This window comes from Natrix helvetica, assembly GCF_964273705.1.
Source record: "Natrix helvetica genome assembly, chromosome: 6".
In the NCBI taxonomy this organism is placed as follows: domain Eukaryota; kingdom Metazoa; phylum Chordata; class Lepidosauria; order Squamata; family Natricidae; genus Natrix; species Natrix helvetica.
Window position 1 is genome coordinate 70,884,485 of NC_138553.1, and position 18,697 is coordinate 70,903,181.

The window sequence follows — 18,697 nt, forward strand, 5'->3', positions numbered from 1 at the left end:
TCACAGTCATAGCGCATTAATTTAATTATGTATTATTACTCCTGTTTTTTTTTTATTTATAGTGCACCACATTTTATATTGCTTCTTAGAAAGGCAAATTTTAAAAAGCTGAAAAGTAAACCAGGCTGTTTGTTTTTTGTAACAGACTCATAAATCACAATTCAATTAACCATCAGTTTTGACTTATAGTTCCTTGTAGGTTTTCAAAACTAACACAGCAAGAAATAAATAAAGCTATTGAATGGAACTAATGTTGTCTCTACAGTACTCTGGTCTTATGTTTATAAATTAAATAAAAATGAGTGCGGGATGAAGGTATGACATTCTCAGCCCTCACAAGGTAAGACCAGGAAATAAACTCCACAGGAAGACAAATACAGAATCTGTGCTACATCTCCCCAGCTTTTTATAATGCAATGAATTTGACAATTGGCAGCCAAGGTGAAAAATAACCAAGAGCAAGGAAGACATGATCAATTCAAATACTTGAAATACAACACAAATGTTTCAATAAAACTAATTCACAGGTTCCAACAGATACTCAGATCCCCCAAGTTCAGGTACATGGCCACGTGACCATAAAAAATGTCAAAACACCAAGGGACATTGTAATCCCTGGGAGATGTTGCTCTCTTTCCCTATATTTCTATCATCTATCTATCATCTATCTATCTATCTATCTATCTATCTATCTATCTATCCATCCATCCATCCATCCATCCATCCATCCATCCATCCATCCATCCATCCATCCATCCATCATCTCTATCCATCTATCTGTCAGGGTTCCAAGTAACCAACCCAACAGAATCAAAACTCTAAGGCAGGCACATTCCTCAAAGTATAGATTTATTAGGCATGTCATATTGGAACACCTGAGGAAAACCGACTCTGAACCCCCCCTTGGGTTTCCCCCTAATTGAAAGTAGAGTCCCCTGCCCCGCCCATGCAGTCCATCACACAGTCCAATCTGGTCACAATCCAAGGGTCACTCAGTGTTAGATCCCACTTCCTTGAACCTGGTGGGGAAATTCTTGGTTCTCAAAAGAAATAATTTTATTATGGCTCCAATCCCCCAGTTATCTCTCCCTCCTCCCTCCTGTTTCCACAGGCCAACTTTCATCACTGTGGCAGCAATTTTGTTATAACCTATCTATCTATCATCTATCTATCTATCTATCTATCTATCTATCTATCTATCTATCTATCTATCTATCTATCATCTATCTATCTATCTATCTATCTATCTATCATCTATCTATCATCTATCTATCTATCTATCTATCTATCTATCTATCATCTATCTAGCATCTATCTATCTATCTATCTATCTATCTATCTATCTATCATCTATAATCTAATTTATCTAATCTATCATCCATCCACCCACCCACCCACCCACCTACCTACTTACCTACCTTCTATCTATTGTAATATTTCTCAAGCTTGAACTTCAATGAAAAATAATTCTAAAGGACCATTCAATACATTTGGTGAATAACCATTCATATTTGTCAACCCTTATACTAATAATTAATACTTGCATTTTATTAAATATTGTTTTCATAATAGCACCAAAATGCTCCTTGCAATGATCATAAGTGCCTCAAATGTTACAGATTTAATTGCCAGTGTCAATAGAGGACAGGTGCTACAGCAGAAAAAGGCTATTTCCTGCCTCAAGCACACCAAACTCTTTAGAAATAGACCTACAACCCACCTCTTCTGCAAGGATGAGCAGATATAATTGGGTGGTGGCTATCCTGAGATAACCTGGCCCCATGCCACTTATTCAACATAAGTAGTTCCAAAATTATAAATATAAGATGAACTATGCTCCTCATACCTATATCTGCATTTCCAGAGTAAAGATTTGCAAGATTTTCAAAACTAATCTATTCAAGAAAACTGGATATAAATTATTCAGCTCAGAAAATTATTTTCATTGAATGTGGGGTGTCATAGAAGGGAGAATGATTAAACATAGCAAAATGTGATGGAGAATTCAAATAGCAAGCAGAAAATCAACAAGATCGAAAGCAAAACAGAAAAAGAGATTAAATAGTATTTCATATTTAGCTAGGTAGGCCAGAAATGAAGTCCCCTTCGTATTGCTTTTGATGGTAGAGGGGTCAAATTTTTATGAATTATTTATAAAAGCTCAGCACTTTTCATAAAAAGATAGTTCAAGCATGAGTCATTTAAAGGAAATCATAAATTACTTTTATAGAATGATCCTTTTTCTTTTCTTTTCTCTGAATCATATTTCCAACATGCTATTTTTAATGTCCTATCTTCCAGCGGGGAAAAAAAATATCTTGTTTTATTTTTCTAATTGGAATACGTTTTCATTAGCAAGCCTGCATTGCTCTGCACCACTGCTACTATATGGGAAGGAACAGAGCTGTTCATTTGAGACATTAAAAAAAAAAAGGAATTTAAAATGAAGTATCTTCCTCCTCCCTCCACATCAGCATTTTTGAAGCTGCAGGCAACACGCTGCATCTGCAGTGAATCATACAAAACGACATCTTTAGGGAAGGACAGGATGGCAGAAATAAAAGGAATGATATAACAGCTTCATTCTAATATCCTTAGTACTGTTCTAGCTTCTCTCCACCAACACATTAACTTTTAGGCAGGAATTCTCATCGTGGTATGATTAACATTAACATAAACACCGAAGAGCATTGTACTTCAGAAATGCTGAAAATCTGTAATTTCTACTGACTTTTAGCTATACAATTATAACACCTACACCCTTTGAATGATAGGAAGGGAGTAGGAATGGATTTCCAGAGGGAAAAAAATTGCAGACCAACCGGGAGCACTACTCAGGTGACCCTGAGGACATAGATAAACCCCCAAGAGTGCTTCAAGGACCCTCTAAAAACAGTGATGGCTAACCTTTTTGTCCTCATGTGCCGAAAGCACACTTGCGTGCATGATAGTGCGTGTGTGCATGCCCACACCATAATATAATATGTGTGTGCCCCTTGCACACACACCACACATGCGTGTGTGATCCCCCGCACCCCATTTTGGGCCTAGCAGCCTCCTGGAACCAAAAATGGCACTCTCCCCGCCCTGTGCATCTCTACACTGTCACAGGAGTTATGTCGACTTTGTATGCAGCTTTATTCCTCTCTAGCATTCGTCTCCATTGTTCAGTGATGCATTTCCTGCCTCTCTAGGATTTACCTCTATCTGCTCTTGTGAGGTACTTCCTGTTCCTATTAGATGTACGCAATGGCTTGTATAGTGTTTTGCAGAGACCCAAAAATCAGCTGGCCGGTAGTGCATGCATGGTGGAGCTCAGTTGGGTTCGTATGCCAGCAGAGAGGCTTCCGTGTGCCATCTGTGGCATGCGTGCCATAGGTTTGCCATCACGGCTCTAAAAGGATGCAAATGACCAGCTTATCTGCAAGGAATGTAGTGTTGGCTTACCTGATATGCTCATTTTCTGAAGAAGTGGAGACAGCATCCCTATGTAGGTTATTCTCAAGTACATCCAATAGAACTGAGTCTGCAAAGTTTAAGTCCTGCCTCTTCCTGCTGAGCTTCCCCAGCTTTTTTGATGAGACTAATACGCAGACAGACGTTCGTGAACAAAATGATATCTCCCAGAATAATGGCCCGGGCCTAAAGGGTGGGCTGGATGCTGTCTCCACTTCTTCAGAAAATGAGTGTATCAGGTAAGCCAACACTACATTTTCCTGACTCAGTGGAGACAGCATCCATGTGTGGGACATAACAGAGCTTGTCCAGCATCACAGGAGGGAAACCGTCCAGGACAAATCTCCTTGACTAACCCTGATCTGCTGTAGGACTCTCCTCCCAAAGGCCGCATCAGCCAATGCGTACCTGTCAATTCTGTAGTGCCTAATAAAGATGGACGGAGACAACGATGTGGCTGCCCTGCAAACCTCATGCAATGGCGCCCATGTGCTCCAGGCGACCGTAGCAGCCGTCCTACATGCTCATCAGCATGGGCTGATCCTGAGATGAATACTCCTTTGCAATGCAATGCAATGCATGCCCTGATCCACTTCCCCAAAAAGGGAGACGACGCTCTGAGGCCCATAGACTCTGGTTTAAATGACACAAACAGGGCCTCTGTGCGATGGAAAAATGATTTTCTGTATAAGTAGATCTTTCAGGCTCGACGGATGTCAAAGATGTGCCAGCTGTGTTCAAGCGATGGACAGTCTGTGGGCAGAAGTTGGGGAGAACCAACTCCTGCACATGATGAAAGATAGAGTTCACCTTGGGAATGAATGCCGGATCTACCCTGAGAACCACCCTGTCCGCATAGAAGGTGCACAAGTTCTGTTGCACGGAAAGAGTTGCCAGTTCTGAAATCCGGCGAGTGGAGGTGATGGCTAGAAACAGAACTTTTTGTGACATGTAGAGAAGAGTAGTGTCTCGCAATGGCTCGAACAGAGCCTGAGTGAGTGCCTGAAGGACGAGTGCCAGGACGGGTAATGGGTAATGATGCATAGTAGGAGAATGCAAGTTGGGGGCACCTTTAAGGAATTGTTGAATGAGTGGATCGGTGTCCAGCAATCTGTCAAGGCCGGAGCAGAGGATAGACGCTGAAGGTTTTGGGAGCCAAGCCAGCAGTCAAGGATGTGGCACGTCCATGCCTGGAGCGGGACCACCCCTTTGGACCCGCACCAGGTGCAGAAGGCCTTCTAAATGGCTTCGTAGATTCAAATAGTGGAGGGTCTCCTGACCGCTTGGATCGTCTTAATGACGTCTGGTGAAAGACCCTCTGTTGTCATTGAGTGCTGCTCAGCTGCCATACGGTCAACTTGATCCACTGTGGGTCCGGATGCATCATGGCTCCCTGTCATAGAGAGGTCCTGGAGGGGGTGACAGGAGATACTCGAACCAGTAGGGAGCCAGGAGAATCAACTCTGCCCGTTCTCCAGCATTTTCCTGATGACTCTCTGGATCATGGGGAATGGCAGGAAAGCATAAAGAAGGTTCGGTGGCCAGCAATATCGAAGGGCATCACTTCCCTCTGCGCCCAGAGACGCAAATCTGGCATAAAAGCGATAAACCTCTTGTTGCTGGTGGTGGTGAAGAGGTCAGCTACTGAAGTTTGGAAACACTTGATGATCTCCCGGAAATGGGCAGGATGGAGTTCCCACTCCACCTGATCTACTTGCAATTGGCTCAGCCAATCTGCCATGACATTGCGATGTGTTCGGGCCGAATGGAGAGATGTTCCTCTGCCCAAGTCAGCAGCAGCTGGGCCTCCTTCATCAACCGTTTGGACCGGGTGCCACTCTGCCTGCTGATGTGGGCTTTCGCTGTCATGTTGTCCATCAGGACTAACATGTGTCTGCCCGCCACTGATGAGTGGAAATGAAACAGCCCCAGGAAGTTGATTGTAGTTGTTCCAAGGGAGTCCACTGGCCCTGTGCCACCTCTGTTCCGGAATGGGTTCCCCATTCCGTCAGGCTGGTGTTGGTGGTCATTGTTACTCAATGAGGCTCCTGGAACTGCATTATGGCCAGAGAAGACCACCAATTCAAGACCTGCGGCCCTTGGGGGGCAACATGATTCGACTTGTGGAGCAGCTGCTGTTGTTCTTTTGAAAAGGAAGGAGCAACCATTGGAGAGGCCTGCTGTGGACCCTGGACCAGGGCACTATTGCAAAACACGAGACCATCTTGCCTAGCAGCTGGCACAGCTGAAGTAGCTGTACCCGGTTCTGCCTCCCAACCGACCGTGCTAACTCTAGAGCCCTTGCTGTAATTCCCTTGTTTAGAAGACCCGACCCTGCTGGGTGTCTATGAGTACGCCCAGATGAATTATGCATGTGGTTGGAACTAAATGGCTCTTTGAAAGGTTTATTGAGAAACCGTGAGTTCCCATAATGTTTATGGTGTCCCGCAGATCCCTGCAGGCATGTTCTGGGGACCTGGACAACAAGAGAATGTCGTCCAGGTAGTACATAATTCGAATGGGCGAGGCTCATAGGTGGGCCGCCAAGGTTGTCAGGAGTTTGGTAATCACCCTGGGCGCTGATGAGAGACCGAACGGGAGGGCTTGATATTGATAATGGCATCCCCAATAACAAAATCACAGGTACCATTGACGTTCGAGATGGATTGGGACATGGAGTTAGGCCTCTGTCAAATCTATTGAGGTGAGGAAGTCGTTCCTCCGGACGCCCTCTAGGATGGTCAGTAACTAATGCATCTTGAATCGCCAGTATACAATGTGGCGGTTCAAGGCCTTGAGGTCGAGGATTGCTCTCCAGCAGTCCGACACCTTCGGGACAATGAACAGCAGGGAGTAAAATCCCTGCCCATGTTGTTCCACCGGAACCTAGATGGCCTGTATGTCCAAGAAGTGTTGAATGGCCTGGTCTATCAGGCCCCTTTTTTTGCAATCCCGAGATATGGGGCAGAGGCGGAAACGCATTGGGGGGTAGGAGAGAAACTCTAGGAAGACGCCTGTTTTCACCATCTCTCTGACCCAGGTGTCTGTTGTTACTTCCTCCCATTGATTGGCAAAGAAGGCCAAATGACCGCTGATGAGAAGTTCCTTTTGCCTGTGGAAGGGACAAGAGTTTCCTGAACCTCAGTACGATCTCCTGGAAGAGGGAGAATCGTTGGTAACCCCTACCCATTCTGTCCTGTTGCTGTTAGGGACCCTGACATCCTGAATACTGTCTGGCTGGACAGGAGAAGCCGTATCCCCTGGCCGGGGTCTGAAAAGACAACCTGCGATGATACAGAGCAGTCTGATTCTCAGTCCTGCGGAACACATAAGAGCGAATTTTCCATTTATCTTTTGACTCTATAAGTCTAGGTTCAAGGGGGGGAGGGATAACTTATCCCCAGCAAACGGTTCGGAGGCCAGACACCACTTGTTTTTGGTATCAGCCTGCCAAGGCCACAGCTATAATAGACGTCTCACCATTATAGCTGACCCCACTGACTTGACCGCGAACCTGGAAGCATTGATGAAGGCATCTGCCGAGAACTGCAGGGCCGCCTTCAGCTTGATGAGGTCCTGATTGGACCTTGAGTCCGAGATTGGGATCCTATCTCTCAACTGTTGAAGCCACAGGAGAGCGGTCCTGTTAAAGAAGGACTATGCTGTAGCTGCTCAAATCGACCAGGCAGCTGGCTGGTGACCCGTAATGAGAACATGCTCCGCCCTTCTATCCTCAGCCTTCAGGGCATCTTCTGGATTGCTAGGGGTCACATTGGGTGAGGATAATGCTGCTATCACCACCGAAGGAACCTCCAAGGTCTTGGCTAGATTAGGCCTAATATTGTAAAAGCATTTGTTCTGAGCAGAGGGAAAAGGACCCGACCCCGGGACTTCCATTGCCATTGCACAATGTCCAGAAAGAAGGGGGGAAGGGACTACCTCCTTCTGCACAATGGGTTCGGTGAACACCAGTCCAGCTGAATCCCTTTTGGTTGCTGGGGACTTAGTGGCCTGAGCTGCCTCTAGGTTGGCTATTTTCTGAGCTTTAATCAAAAGAGACCTGAACATGGCAGGTTTGAAGAGCCCAGCTAGGGGAGTCTGCTCCTGATCCAAATCTTCGTCATCTAACAGCTCAGAATGCTGAAGGGCCTGGTCCTCATCATCCTCCGAAGAGGAGGAGCTATCCGAAGACACCAGGTTCCTATCCTCCTGGGCTGCAGCCGTCCCTGATTGGCCCATTGCCATTGTCCTATTGCTACGTTTCTTATACTTTCTGGAGGCAGAGGAGGCCTTTTGTTGGAGGGCTGCTGCAATACCCGTCTAATGGCCTCAATAATGATGGCCGTCATATCGGGAAGAGAAGTACTACTACACAGACCGGCAGCTACCCATGCCGTAGGGGAGAGGGCAGAACCTGTGGCTCCTGGGCTGTCTGTCCTTTCCAGGGCACAAGTGGAGGGGCCTCTTCCATGTCTAGGTCCTCTATCCCAGAGCCCTCACTGTTTATAGATAGAGCTTCCTCAGGGTCATCTGGGGCCTCGGCTGGTGCAGGGGTCTCAGAAGGAGAGGGAACTGCCACTGCCTGGATGACTGCCTCCGACCATTTCTGGGCCTCCTTCTGGGCCTTGGCAATTTGCTTGTCTATGACCTTTTGTCTCCTGAGTTCTGCTCTTTGTGTGGCCTTGGATTTGCCCTTGGTTCTACCTCCCTTCTTGGGGGGAGGGGATTTGCGCCTGGTGAAGGGTAGATGGACCTTCCAGAGGGTAAGCCAACAAAGGGGATGAGGCGTCTCCTGCACCTCCATCCATTGCTGTATACTATCTGACTAGATATTGAAGGTTAACAATGAAGGTGGATATCCCAATTAAGGACACACCAGGCCCTGGCTTCTGGGAATGAGAGCAGAAGATGGTCCTCCTAGACATCTCCTAGACAGGCCTCCTAGACTGGGCCTGTCTTTTGCCCTCAATGAGAGACCTAATGGTCCCCGTGCCAGAAGCCTCAAGCATTAGCAAGGCAGGGCGGTAAGCTCCTCACTGAGGGAACAGATCCAGTTGGCCCAAATTCCTAACTACCCTTACAGGAGGCCTAAGCTGATTCAATAGGCCTGATGACTTAGAGGGAGTCAGTTGGCGTGGTTAGTAAGGGATCGCCCCACTAAAAAAATCAGTGTTTCGCAATTAGCGAATGTCTCACACTTACGACCAAAATGACAACCACAATCTTCTCCGGAGCCAACAGGTGCTCCTGAGTTTCAGTAACAAAGGAGAAGACTCTCCCAAAATCCAAAATGCCGGCCGCCACATGTTTGACACCAAAAAATGGTGCCGGCTGCACTCTCCGGAGCCCAAAGACACTCTAGAGGTTAACCAGGCAAAGAGAAGCCTCCCCCTGCCTCTAAGGCCACCTGTTTACACTCTCCGGAGCTTTAAAAAACGCTCTGGAGGCTTGACCAGGCAGGGAGAAGCCTCTCTCTGCCTCCAAAATGGCAGCCGCCACCTCTTCGTTGGCAGAAATGCCGCCTGCCACACTCTCCGGAGCTAAAAACTGCTCCAGACGGTTAAACAGGCAAGGAGACGCTAAATGTTGGGCGCTGCCTGCTAGCACTCTCCGGAGCGAAAAAGAAGCTGCGGATGCTCCAAAGGCACAAGGGAGCCGATCCCAGCTCCCACACCTCCAAAAAAACGACGGGGACAAAAATACCTCCCCCTCCCTGGCCTTTGCATTCCTCAGGCCTTCCGGATCACTTACAGGGTGATCCAGCGATCAGCCATGCTGTTTCCAAAGGAAGCCAGGCAGCCTCCAGGGATCCAATGAGGAAGGGATCTAAGAAACCTATGGGAAAGGGAGAAAAGAGCTTAAAAGAGGGGAAAGGGTAAGAAGAGTAAAATAAAATATCACACTATTCAGGGAGAGATCAAGCGCACATCTGGTTCAGGTGGTGGTGAGTCACAAAAGCTGGGGAAGCTCAGCAGGAAGAGGCAGGACTTAAACTTTGCAGACTCAGTTCTATTGGATGTACGTGAGAATAACCCGCACAGGGATGCTGTCTCCACTGAGTCAGGAAAATATAAATCCTTCCATTCCCTACCATCCTGTCAGATCTAAAGAAGTTTCTTGGATGAGAAGCGAAACGTCTTCAAAAGAGAAAACAAGGAAGTTGCCTCCTGAAAAAGCAGCTTTGGTTCAGCAGTGCTCATGACTGCATTCAAACACTCAAGCCTTAAACAAAACGAGAGAAAAACCACCTAACAAACATCAGGTGTACTACTTCAAAAAAATACTGCAGCGCAGGATGATCATGTCCTACCTTGTGACACAAACCAATTTGATTTTTTTGTAAATTCTGGCACAAAAGCCAAACAAACAGAAAAGACACTGGTATTCTACTCCGCCGTCTGGTGATCATTGCATACCATGATTAAAACGCTGACCTACAACCGATTTGTCAACGTGGTCACACTGACAAAACGACCTTCACATTTCTCAATTTCATCACATCGACAGAACAAGCTACAGGCTTTATACCAGGTAAAGCCTTCATATCAGAAAAACAAACCGAAGAGTTGTCAAATGAAGGCAGCAGCAAGAATTTCAAACATTGTCTCTGCATTAAGGCACTCAATGAGCAGTTTTAAATACAACCCCTTCTTACAACAGGATCAAATAAACCACCTGACAACTGGTTCCATTTCAGATGGATTCTAAGTGAAGTTAAACTTCAGTTCTTACCATCTACACATGCTGGTCTTGCCCGTGTAGTTCCGGCAATCTGTCCTTTTTTACATGCACAACGAGCTGTTTGTCGGGCTATTGTTCTTCGAGGCTGACTGCTATCTCTGTCCAAAGTAACTATTTCACATGTACCTGCAGCCAACTGACCTGGGGGGGAAAAAGAAACCAGCAACAGGTATCATAGTCAATAACTATTGTAATCCAAAAGAGTCACGTCACAGTGTTGCAACAGACACTTCTCAACACATGGAAATTCAGAGAAATATAGATATTGGTTGTCAGCGTTCCAAATATCATGCAGAATTAAATCAGAGTCCAAGGCAAAACTATCCTTAAAGTTCCAATTTAATAAGTCAGACATGTTGGCACATCTGTGGAATCCCAATTCTGCAAGTTACCTAGGATTCCCAACCAGTGAATGTTCATGATCTTGTCCCCACACCCACTAATCCATCACATGGTCCAATCTTCTTCTTCCACGCTGTCATCTCCACCCCGCTGGTTCTGGATCAGGTGTCAAGGTGCGGAGACAAAGAATAACCTTGATCTTCTAGAAAGGAATTTTTTATTTTGAAAACAACACATTCCACCCATTGCTATCCCCCCCCCCTTAATGAGTATGCATACTAAAGATGAAGCTAGAAGAGAGAGCGTGGCAGGCCAAAGATTCTTAAAGGAACCGCTGCAGGCCTTACATTGGTATTAGTAATATAAATCAAAGGCAATGTTTTTTCTCATGTCTCATCTTGAAAGAAAACTGGTTAAAAACATGCTAATTAATTATTTCAAATTAACAGCTATGGTATTATGATAGTCACCTAGAGAATTAGGGAGAAGCTGATGGTAAAAATGAACATTCTGAGTCATCAAAGTTTGATGAGTTTCTCAGCCAAACCTACTCCAAAGTAGGAAAAAAGGAGGAATTTAAGACTTTCGAAGAAATTTGGAATATAAATTACACCAAGAAATAATTTTAATAGTAATAGTTTGAAAGAGGAACTTTATCAGTGATTGACACATTTCTAGAAAAAAAGGAACTAACGGGCAATCGTTTTTTTATTTTATTTTATCTTCCCGAGTATTTAACTTGAAATCATCATTTTTCAGAAAATAATGTCAGACAATGTTGAAAATGAAAAAAAAAGTGCCTTTGTACAAATAAAGCAACTGGGAGCCAATAGAGAAGATGTGATGTTACACAAAATTAGACAATATTAGAGATTGTGTGTGTATATATATATATACACACACACTGTATATAATATTGCTATTAAGGGCAATTGAAAATTTACAATCATTCCAATTTTTATAAACCTACAATTTTTCTATGTTCTTTCATAATAACTGTGAGCTGAGAAAGACTCTAAAAACACTATTAAACTAAGTGTATTTGGCATAATGTAGAGCACGCACGCACACGCACACATAAAAATAAAAGATGCATTAGCAAACTAATCAAGGAGAGAACCTAGAACTAAGGAGATATTTCCTGACAGAACAATTAATCAGTGAAGTGATTTGCCTCCAGAAATTGTGGGTGCAACAACAAAGGTTTTTAAGAAGAGATTGGGGAACCATTTCTCTGAATGCCTGAGCAGGGGAATGGACTAGAAGGCCTCCAAAGTCCCTTCCGACTGTGATTCTGACCTTCAATCAACATGTAGTTGTCAAATAGAACTACATCCACATGAAGGACAGCATGTAGTAGGGTAACCCAAGATTCTGACTTAGGCCCACATCTTCATAAATAATTTAGACAAGGTGATAGAAGGGTAATTCATCAAATTTGCAGATAATATCAAGTGGGGAGAATAGCCAACAAGAGCCAGAAGGATCTTGACAGGCCTGAACGCTATGCCCTACCCTGCAAAATGAAATTCAATGTGAAGCAAAGTAAGTTTTTACCCTTAGGCAAGAAAAACCAAATGCACAGGTATAAAATAGGTGGTAGCTGGCTCAACAGCAGTAACTTAAGGGATCTAGGAGCCCTGAAGTATGAGCCAGTATTGCTGCTGTTGCCAAAAAAACCAATGTAGTCCTAGGCTGCTAAACAAAGGGATACCAGCAAGATCACTTGAAGTGTTAATACCATTTTATACTGCATTGGTAAAACAACACTTAAAACAATTCATCAAGTTTTGGTGACCACAATAAAAAAAGATGTTTGAGACTATAGAAAAAGTGAAGAAAAGAAACAAAGATGGTTAGGTGACTGGAGACTAAACCGTGTGAACTGAATATGTCTAGTTTAACAAAGAGAAGGACTAGAGGTGGCATGAAAGCAGTCCTCCAATATTTCAGGAGCTATCAGAGAGATGAGGTGGTCAACCTGTATTCCAAAGCACCTGAGGGCATGACAAGAAGTAATGGATGGAAGCTTAACAAAGAGAGGTCCAACTTACAACTAAGGAGTAATTCCCTGACAGTGAGAATAATTGATCAGTGGAATGGCTTGCCTCCCAAAGTTGTGAGTTCTCCATAACTGGAGGTTTTAAAGAAGAGATTGGAGAGCCATTTGTCCAGAACAGTATAAGATCTCCTGCTTGAGTCAGCAGTTGGACTAGAACATCTCCAAGGTCCTTTCTAATTCTGCTATTCTTTATTTAAAATGCTGGGCAGTCATTAGAGATATCCTGAAGCTAATATCCATAGCAGGAGTGGGTTTCTCTACCGGTTGGTACCGCTTCACTTCGCAGGGACTTCACACGCGTGCACCGCGTATTGCTCACACATACTCAGTTGACAGAAAATTGTTCTTCGCTTGCACGGAAACATGCCAGCAATGGCAGGAGAGACCAGGGAACCGTTCGGGGATGTGGCCAGCCTGGGTCGCTGCCGGTTCTGTGACCCAGGCCAAATCACCACTACCAGTTCAGGCCAAACCGGGAGAAACCCATCTCTGATCCACAACCACTAAAGCTTTATGAGTGAGTTTGGAACAGTTACTCTCTCTCTCTCTCTCTCTCTCTCTGCCCTATCAAACTCATGGAATTGGTGTGGGGGAAAAATGACAAAGGTAGCACCGTGGAAACTGTTTTGAGCAGAAAGAGACATTTATATCTAGTAATGTAACATAGGATAAATTAAAATAAAATAAAGCAGTAGAAATAGTCTGTAGCAGGATTTCATAACTATTGAAGTTTCAAAAAGTTTAATGTATGTTTATCAGCGAATGAGAATCACAGCATTAGAATAGCTTGTGTAGGTTTGTATTTACTGAGCCCAAGGCCATTTTTTCTCCAAGAAAAAATTTTTTTTTGTAGTCCATCTTTTATTTAATTTCTCTGTGTAGCTGTTCCTTACTCTTTTATTTTAAAAAATGTTCATTTATTTACTCAATTTACATGCTATCCATCTCAGTATTAGGTATCTTCCTCCCTCCCTCCCTTCCTTCATTCCTATTCCTTCCTTTTTGCATTTGTGCATGAAAAAGGAAATTATCTGTGTATGCATGCAGACTGACATGTTTCCTGGTTTTAAATTCAATTAATTTTAATCATTAGTTATTCATTCAATTATGAATCTTTCACACAAGGGGACAATTATATTCTTCGTGGGTTAAAAGCTTGGAAGCCGAGGTGATTCTGCAATTATTATTATTATATGGCTCCAGGCCTATACTTTTGATTCACTAAAACCATTTCTGCTAAATCCCCCCCCCTCTCTCTGTGTAAAAGTATACATGAACAGTCTTCATCTTTAATTTTGCATAGAGCTGTACTTCCCCAATCAAATTCCCCATCCATTTCATTAGATGCAAATCTGTCTGACTCTTAACAGCATTTGAGACCTTGGTTTTTAGGTGCAACTTGGTGGTTCTTATGAAATCAAGACTACCGATTAAACAGCCAGTAGCCAGGAAGAACTTTGCTCATATTCACCTTGTTTATCAATTGCCTCCTTCACTTTACTTTCTTATTGAAAGAAAAAAATGTTTTTAGTAGACAAGGTATGTTAAATACACTGCACAATTAATTTCATCCATTGACTAGAATTATCAGTCTTCCCTGTTCTTGGAAGATAGACCAGTCTTGTGGGAATTAAAAAAAAATCAAGCTTTATTAAAATAAAACTAGCAGCAAACTATATAAGATCGCCTTTTCATGTTCAAAACGTTAACATTTGAAATCTATAGTCTTGCAGGAGCTTTCTAATTTATGCCAACTGAGAAACTGGTGAAAATTTTTTTTAAACCTATTAAGTAGATCCAGTATTTGGATATGAGGAAATTATCCAATCGGGAAAATAACAAGCTTCTTTATGGTTTAAATACATTGTGTGCATCCCAAATAAAATATTATCTACTATTAAAACAAGCATGTCATCAGAGGTGGGTTCCTACCGGTTCGGACTGGTACAGCCAAGTAGGTAGTAGCTCGGCCTGCCACGCCCCTAAACCAGTTCTATCAGCGGCACCATCTTTTTTTTTTGCTTCTGTGCATGCACAGAAGCATGATTTTAATACTACGCATGCATGTATAGCCCGCATGAAGTGTGCACATGCACAGCGTGTCCCTAAGTGAACAGTAGCAGCAGCTGGAAACCCCCCCCCCTACATGACATAGAAAGGAGGCAGAGTAAATTGATCATAGGGAGGGAGGAGTTCTGTCATCCATAACTTTAGGAAAGGAAATGCAAACTAGTTATTGGTCAAGCTTGAACTGTACAGGAGATAAAGTTCTATGTTATATTTATCATTAGCTAATAACCCGGTGCTGCCCGGGTATTTATCCTTCCATGAATGTCAACGCAATTTCTAATGTTGGATTTTCCCCCTTACTAGAGGGCGCCTCCTTGTGGAGTACTGTGAAGCCGTTACCATGGCAACTCCTTAGCACTACACAGTAGAAGCCATTTTAAGGCAAAACAGGCTGTATCTTAACAGAACACACACCTTGAGGGGTGTTAGGGATGTCTTACTCCCACAGTATTTGTTTCTAGAGAGTAAGTCATCTGTATTACAAATTTGGTTGAAATTGCTCTAGGCATTCTAGAGTTATGATGGAACGCAGACATACACACAGCCATTTTTATATATACAGATTTTATTGTGTAAATTTATAGTATAGTCCAGCATGTCTCTTTGCAGGAATTAGCTCTCAGAAATATTAAAGAGCAGGAACAAGAAAAAGCAGTTTCTTTAAGTGGATGTAACAAGTATCTTGAATATCCCCCAAATCCTGATGGCAAGCTGTGGATACGTTCAATGACACTAAGTGGGAAGGCATATTATCACACACATAGGACAGATGTAAGATATCAATGTAAAAAAGGCTATAAAACTAGCATAATGGACTGGTTCAAGAACTGAGGCATAAATCAGTATACTCCTAGTCTAAATCTGTTCCAGTCATAAAACTTATGTGGTCTTAGGAAGTCCATCATTCTACACTCAGGTTGCAATAAAAAGATAATAAACAAGCTACCTTTTTATGAATAATACAAGCATTCTAAATATATATACAAGAAACATTTAATTTATGTGTACCTTTTAAAGAAATCATCAGCATCAAAGACCAAACACATCTCCCCCCTCCCCCCCTTGGCAACAATTCATTTTTTATGCCCAATTTAAAACACCCAGATAGAATTTATCTCTGGTGATTAAGAAGCTCCATTTCATTATATGCAAATCTGTCTGACTCTTAACAGCATTTGAGACCTTGGTTTTTAGGTCTAAAAGAAACATTTAATTTTTTGTACAACATATCCTAGTTTCTATGTAATGCAGCTCTACTTTTTTGTTACTTTAAACAAAAGCCTTGAAGATAAACTTATTTTAGCTCAGATAAAGTGATTATATACTATATAAAGTATTCTTTTAATTGTGGCTGTTAATCCAAACCCTGGCTTTTGACAATAAATTAATAAAAACATTTATATGATTTGGTTTTGTACAGGTTATTTAAAACCATACAAAACCTTTGAACGGTTTAAATAATCAGAAAAGTTGTTACGTACTTTTAATGATTACTGTTTAAGCTTTAAAGGACACATGCATATGTCAATAGCAATATTAGCACTTAAGACTTATATACTGCTTTACAGTGCTTTACAGCCCTCTCTAAGAGGTTTTACAGAGTCAGCCTATTGCCCTCAACAATCTGGGTCCTCATTTTACCCACCTTGGAAGGATGGAAGGATGAGTCAACCTTGAGCCTGGTGAGACTCGAACTGCCAAATCGCAGTCAACCGGCAGTCGACAGAAGTAGCCTGCAGTACTGCACTCTAACTACTTCGCCACCATGGCTCATATACATATATATTTGCATAAAGACACACACATATACATTTTTACATACATACAAATATATGTGTATATGTATATGTAAAAGTTGTTATGTAATACACACACACGCACAAACACAAATCAATACCTATACACATTTAAGTAGTATTCTGAACATTTTTGATTGTAAAGATTTTGCACACTGAATTTTTCAAACAATATAACAGATAAAAGCTTGGTTTAAGCATCAGTCTTTTTTAAAAGAATAAAATGGTTTCTGATATATTTAGCTCGCTTCTATTAGAGAAAGACTTCTATGTATGACCACTACATTACTAATAAGGTGAATCACTCTAGCATATAATGACTTTCTAATGAAAACCAGGGTTAAGTCATATGTTTTTGTGAACAGCAGCATCTGCAGGGAGTCTAAATGCATAATTGATGGCACATGGGAAGATCGCTTGAGGAAGTCAAAGCAGTATTTCTGCTATCAAGGAAATATATGTTCATGGAAGTGACAATTTTCCAAAAAACATCGTATTTTATATGATACAATTCATTCAAATTGCTTTGTGACCTGACTTTCAAGCCAATTCAGTATCAAAGTGCAATTAAAATACTATAGTTGGCAACCTGAACGTCATCTTTCATAGCTGCTTGATTCTCTGAATTCAATAATTCCTTAGAAATGTTATGTAATAAATGGCTTGGAAATGTTTTATAAAATAGTATATGCAAGCATTTTAAGATATGAAGCAAAATTACAAAAATAAATGTATTACAAACAATAACAACATTTTGTTGTAGAAGTAACAACTTCCTATTCCATAAACCTGGATCTGGCTGTTTCTTTTTGATAGTGAAAGCCGCTAAACAAAAATGAAAACAAAATTATGCTGAAGATCTCAAGAATGCCACTGGTAAATGCAAATAGGAGTAATCATATAACAAACATTAGTGCTCTTGCTTGTTCATCGTAATAAATGTTCAAAATTCTAAGCACACTTCAAGCCAAATGCAATATATTTGATAATATTTGATTTCCACACTGAATTCCTACCATATTCTTCACACATCTGATTTTAATGATGAGGCTATTAACAAAGGTAAAAATTGTTACTTAACATTGAATGACTATGTTTATTTTCACAACTGGCTTATTTTCAGTGACATACAATTGATTACTTGCTGTCACTTAGGAAGGATCCATCAGTTCCAATAACCTTGACTAGATAGATAGATGGATGGATAGATAGATAGATGGATGGATGGATGGATGGATGGATGGATGGATGGATGGATGGATGGATGGATGGAGATGGAGATGGAGATGAACATAGAGAGATAGAGGGAGGTATCTATCAATCAATCATCTATCAATCAATCATCTATCTATCTATCTATCATCATTATCTATCTATCTATCATCTATCTATCTATCTATCTATCTATCTATCTATCTATCTATCTATCTATCTATCTATCTATCTATCTATCTATCTATCTATCTCCAAAAATACTTTGGCTCTGTTTTGATTTTAAAAAATATAGAATATATTATTACTGAAATCAACTTCTGGAGACCAAAGGCAAGAACTAACAAAGAAATGTCTGACACACACTAAAATTACATTTTTTGGGGGAAAAAAGTATTCAATGAAATTTAGAAATTACAATTCTCTGTGATTTTCAGTTGCCTTCTTTGTACAGTTTCATTCATTTGTTTCTTTAGTGCCATAACTGCAGCCAATATAGACTTTAAGCTAAAACAATCATCAGGCAAAATAATTTAAGAAATTAAACACTAAAACCCTTAGATTTAAATACATTTGGAAACATACCTCATTGACTCAAGATAATAAAATGGTTTCATAATATCATTTTAAGACTCAGATGCCTACACAAAACAGTATCATCATCTGCATTTAAGCATAATCAATGATACCTGCTTGTTGAATAATACAATAATATATTTGAGCTGGTTGCATTGGTATAGAAAACAGTGACTTATTTAAGCAAATCCTCAGTTGGTTGAACTGTCTGGTTTCATGCTACTCCTGGCTGTTGTCAGATCTTCAGGGAAACTAAGGTACATATTGCCTTTTCTAGTTTTGCTGTAAGGTATGTCGCGTTCCTGAGTGTGAAGTCCTATGAGAGATAAGACGAAGCTTTGGGTTGCTAAGAAAGGCTTTGCTATTTATCTCAAGCTTTAGCTGAGCACAAGTAATAATCACTATTGCCTAAAATATACTGGACTGAAAAATATATGGGACC

At 41.7% G+C, this 18,697-nt stretch overlaps 1 protein-coding gene across 5 annotated transcripts in view; it reads right to left on the reverse strand.

Moving 5' to 3' along the window:
* TAFA5 (TAFA chemokine like family member 5) overlaps positions 1-18,697 on the reverse strand; it is a 330,481-nt gene that overhangs the window by 170,361 nt on the left and 141,423 nt on the right. For all 5 annotated transcript variants that reach the window (XM_081958793.1, XM_081958790.1, XM_081958791.1 and 2 more), the window contains exon 2: positions 10,189-10,338. In XM_081958793.1, coding sequence (XP_081814919.1) covers positions 10,189-10,338 — 150 coding nt within the window. The remainder of the gene's footprint in view (positions 1-10,188; positions 10,339-18,697) is intronic.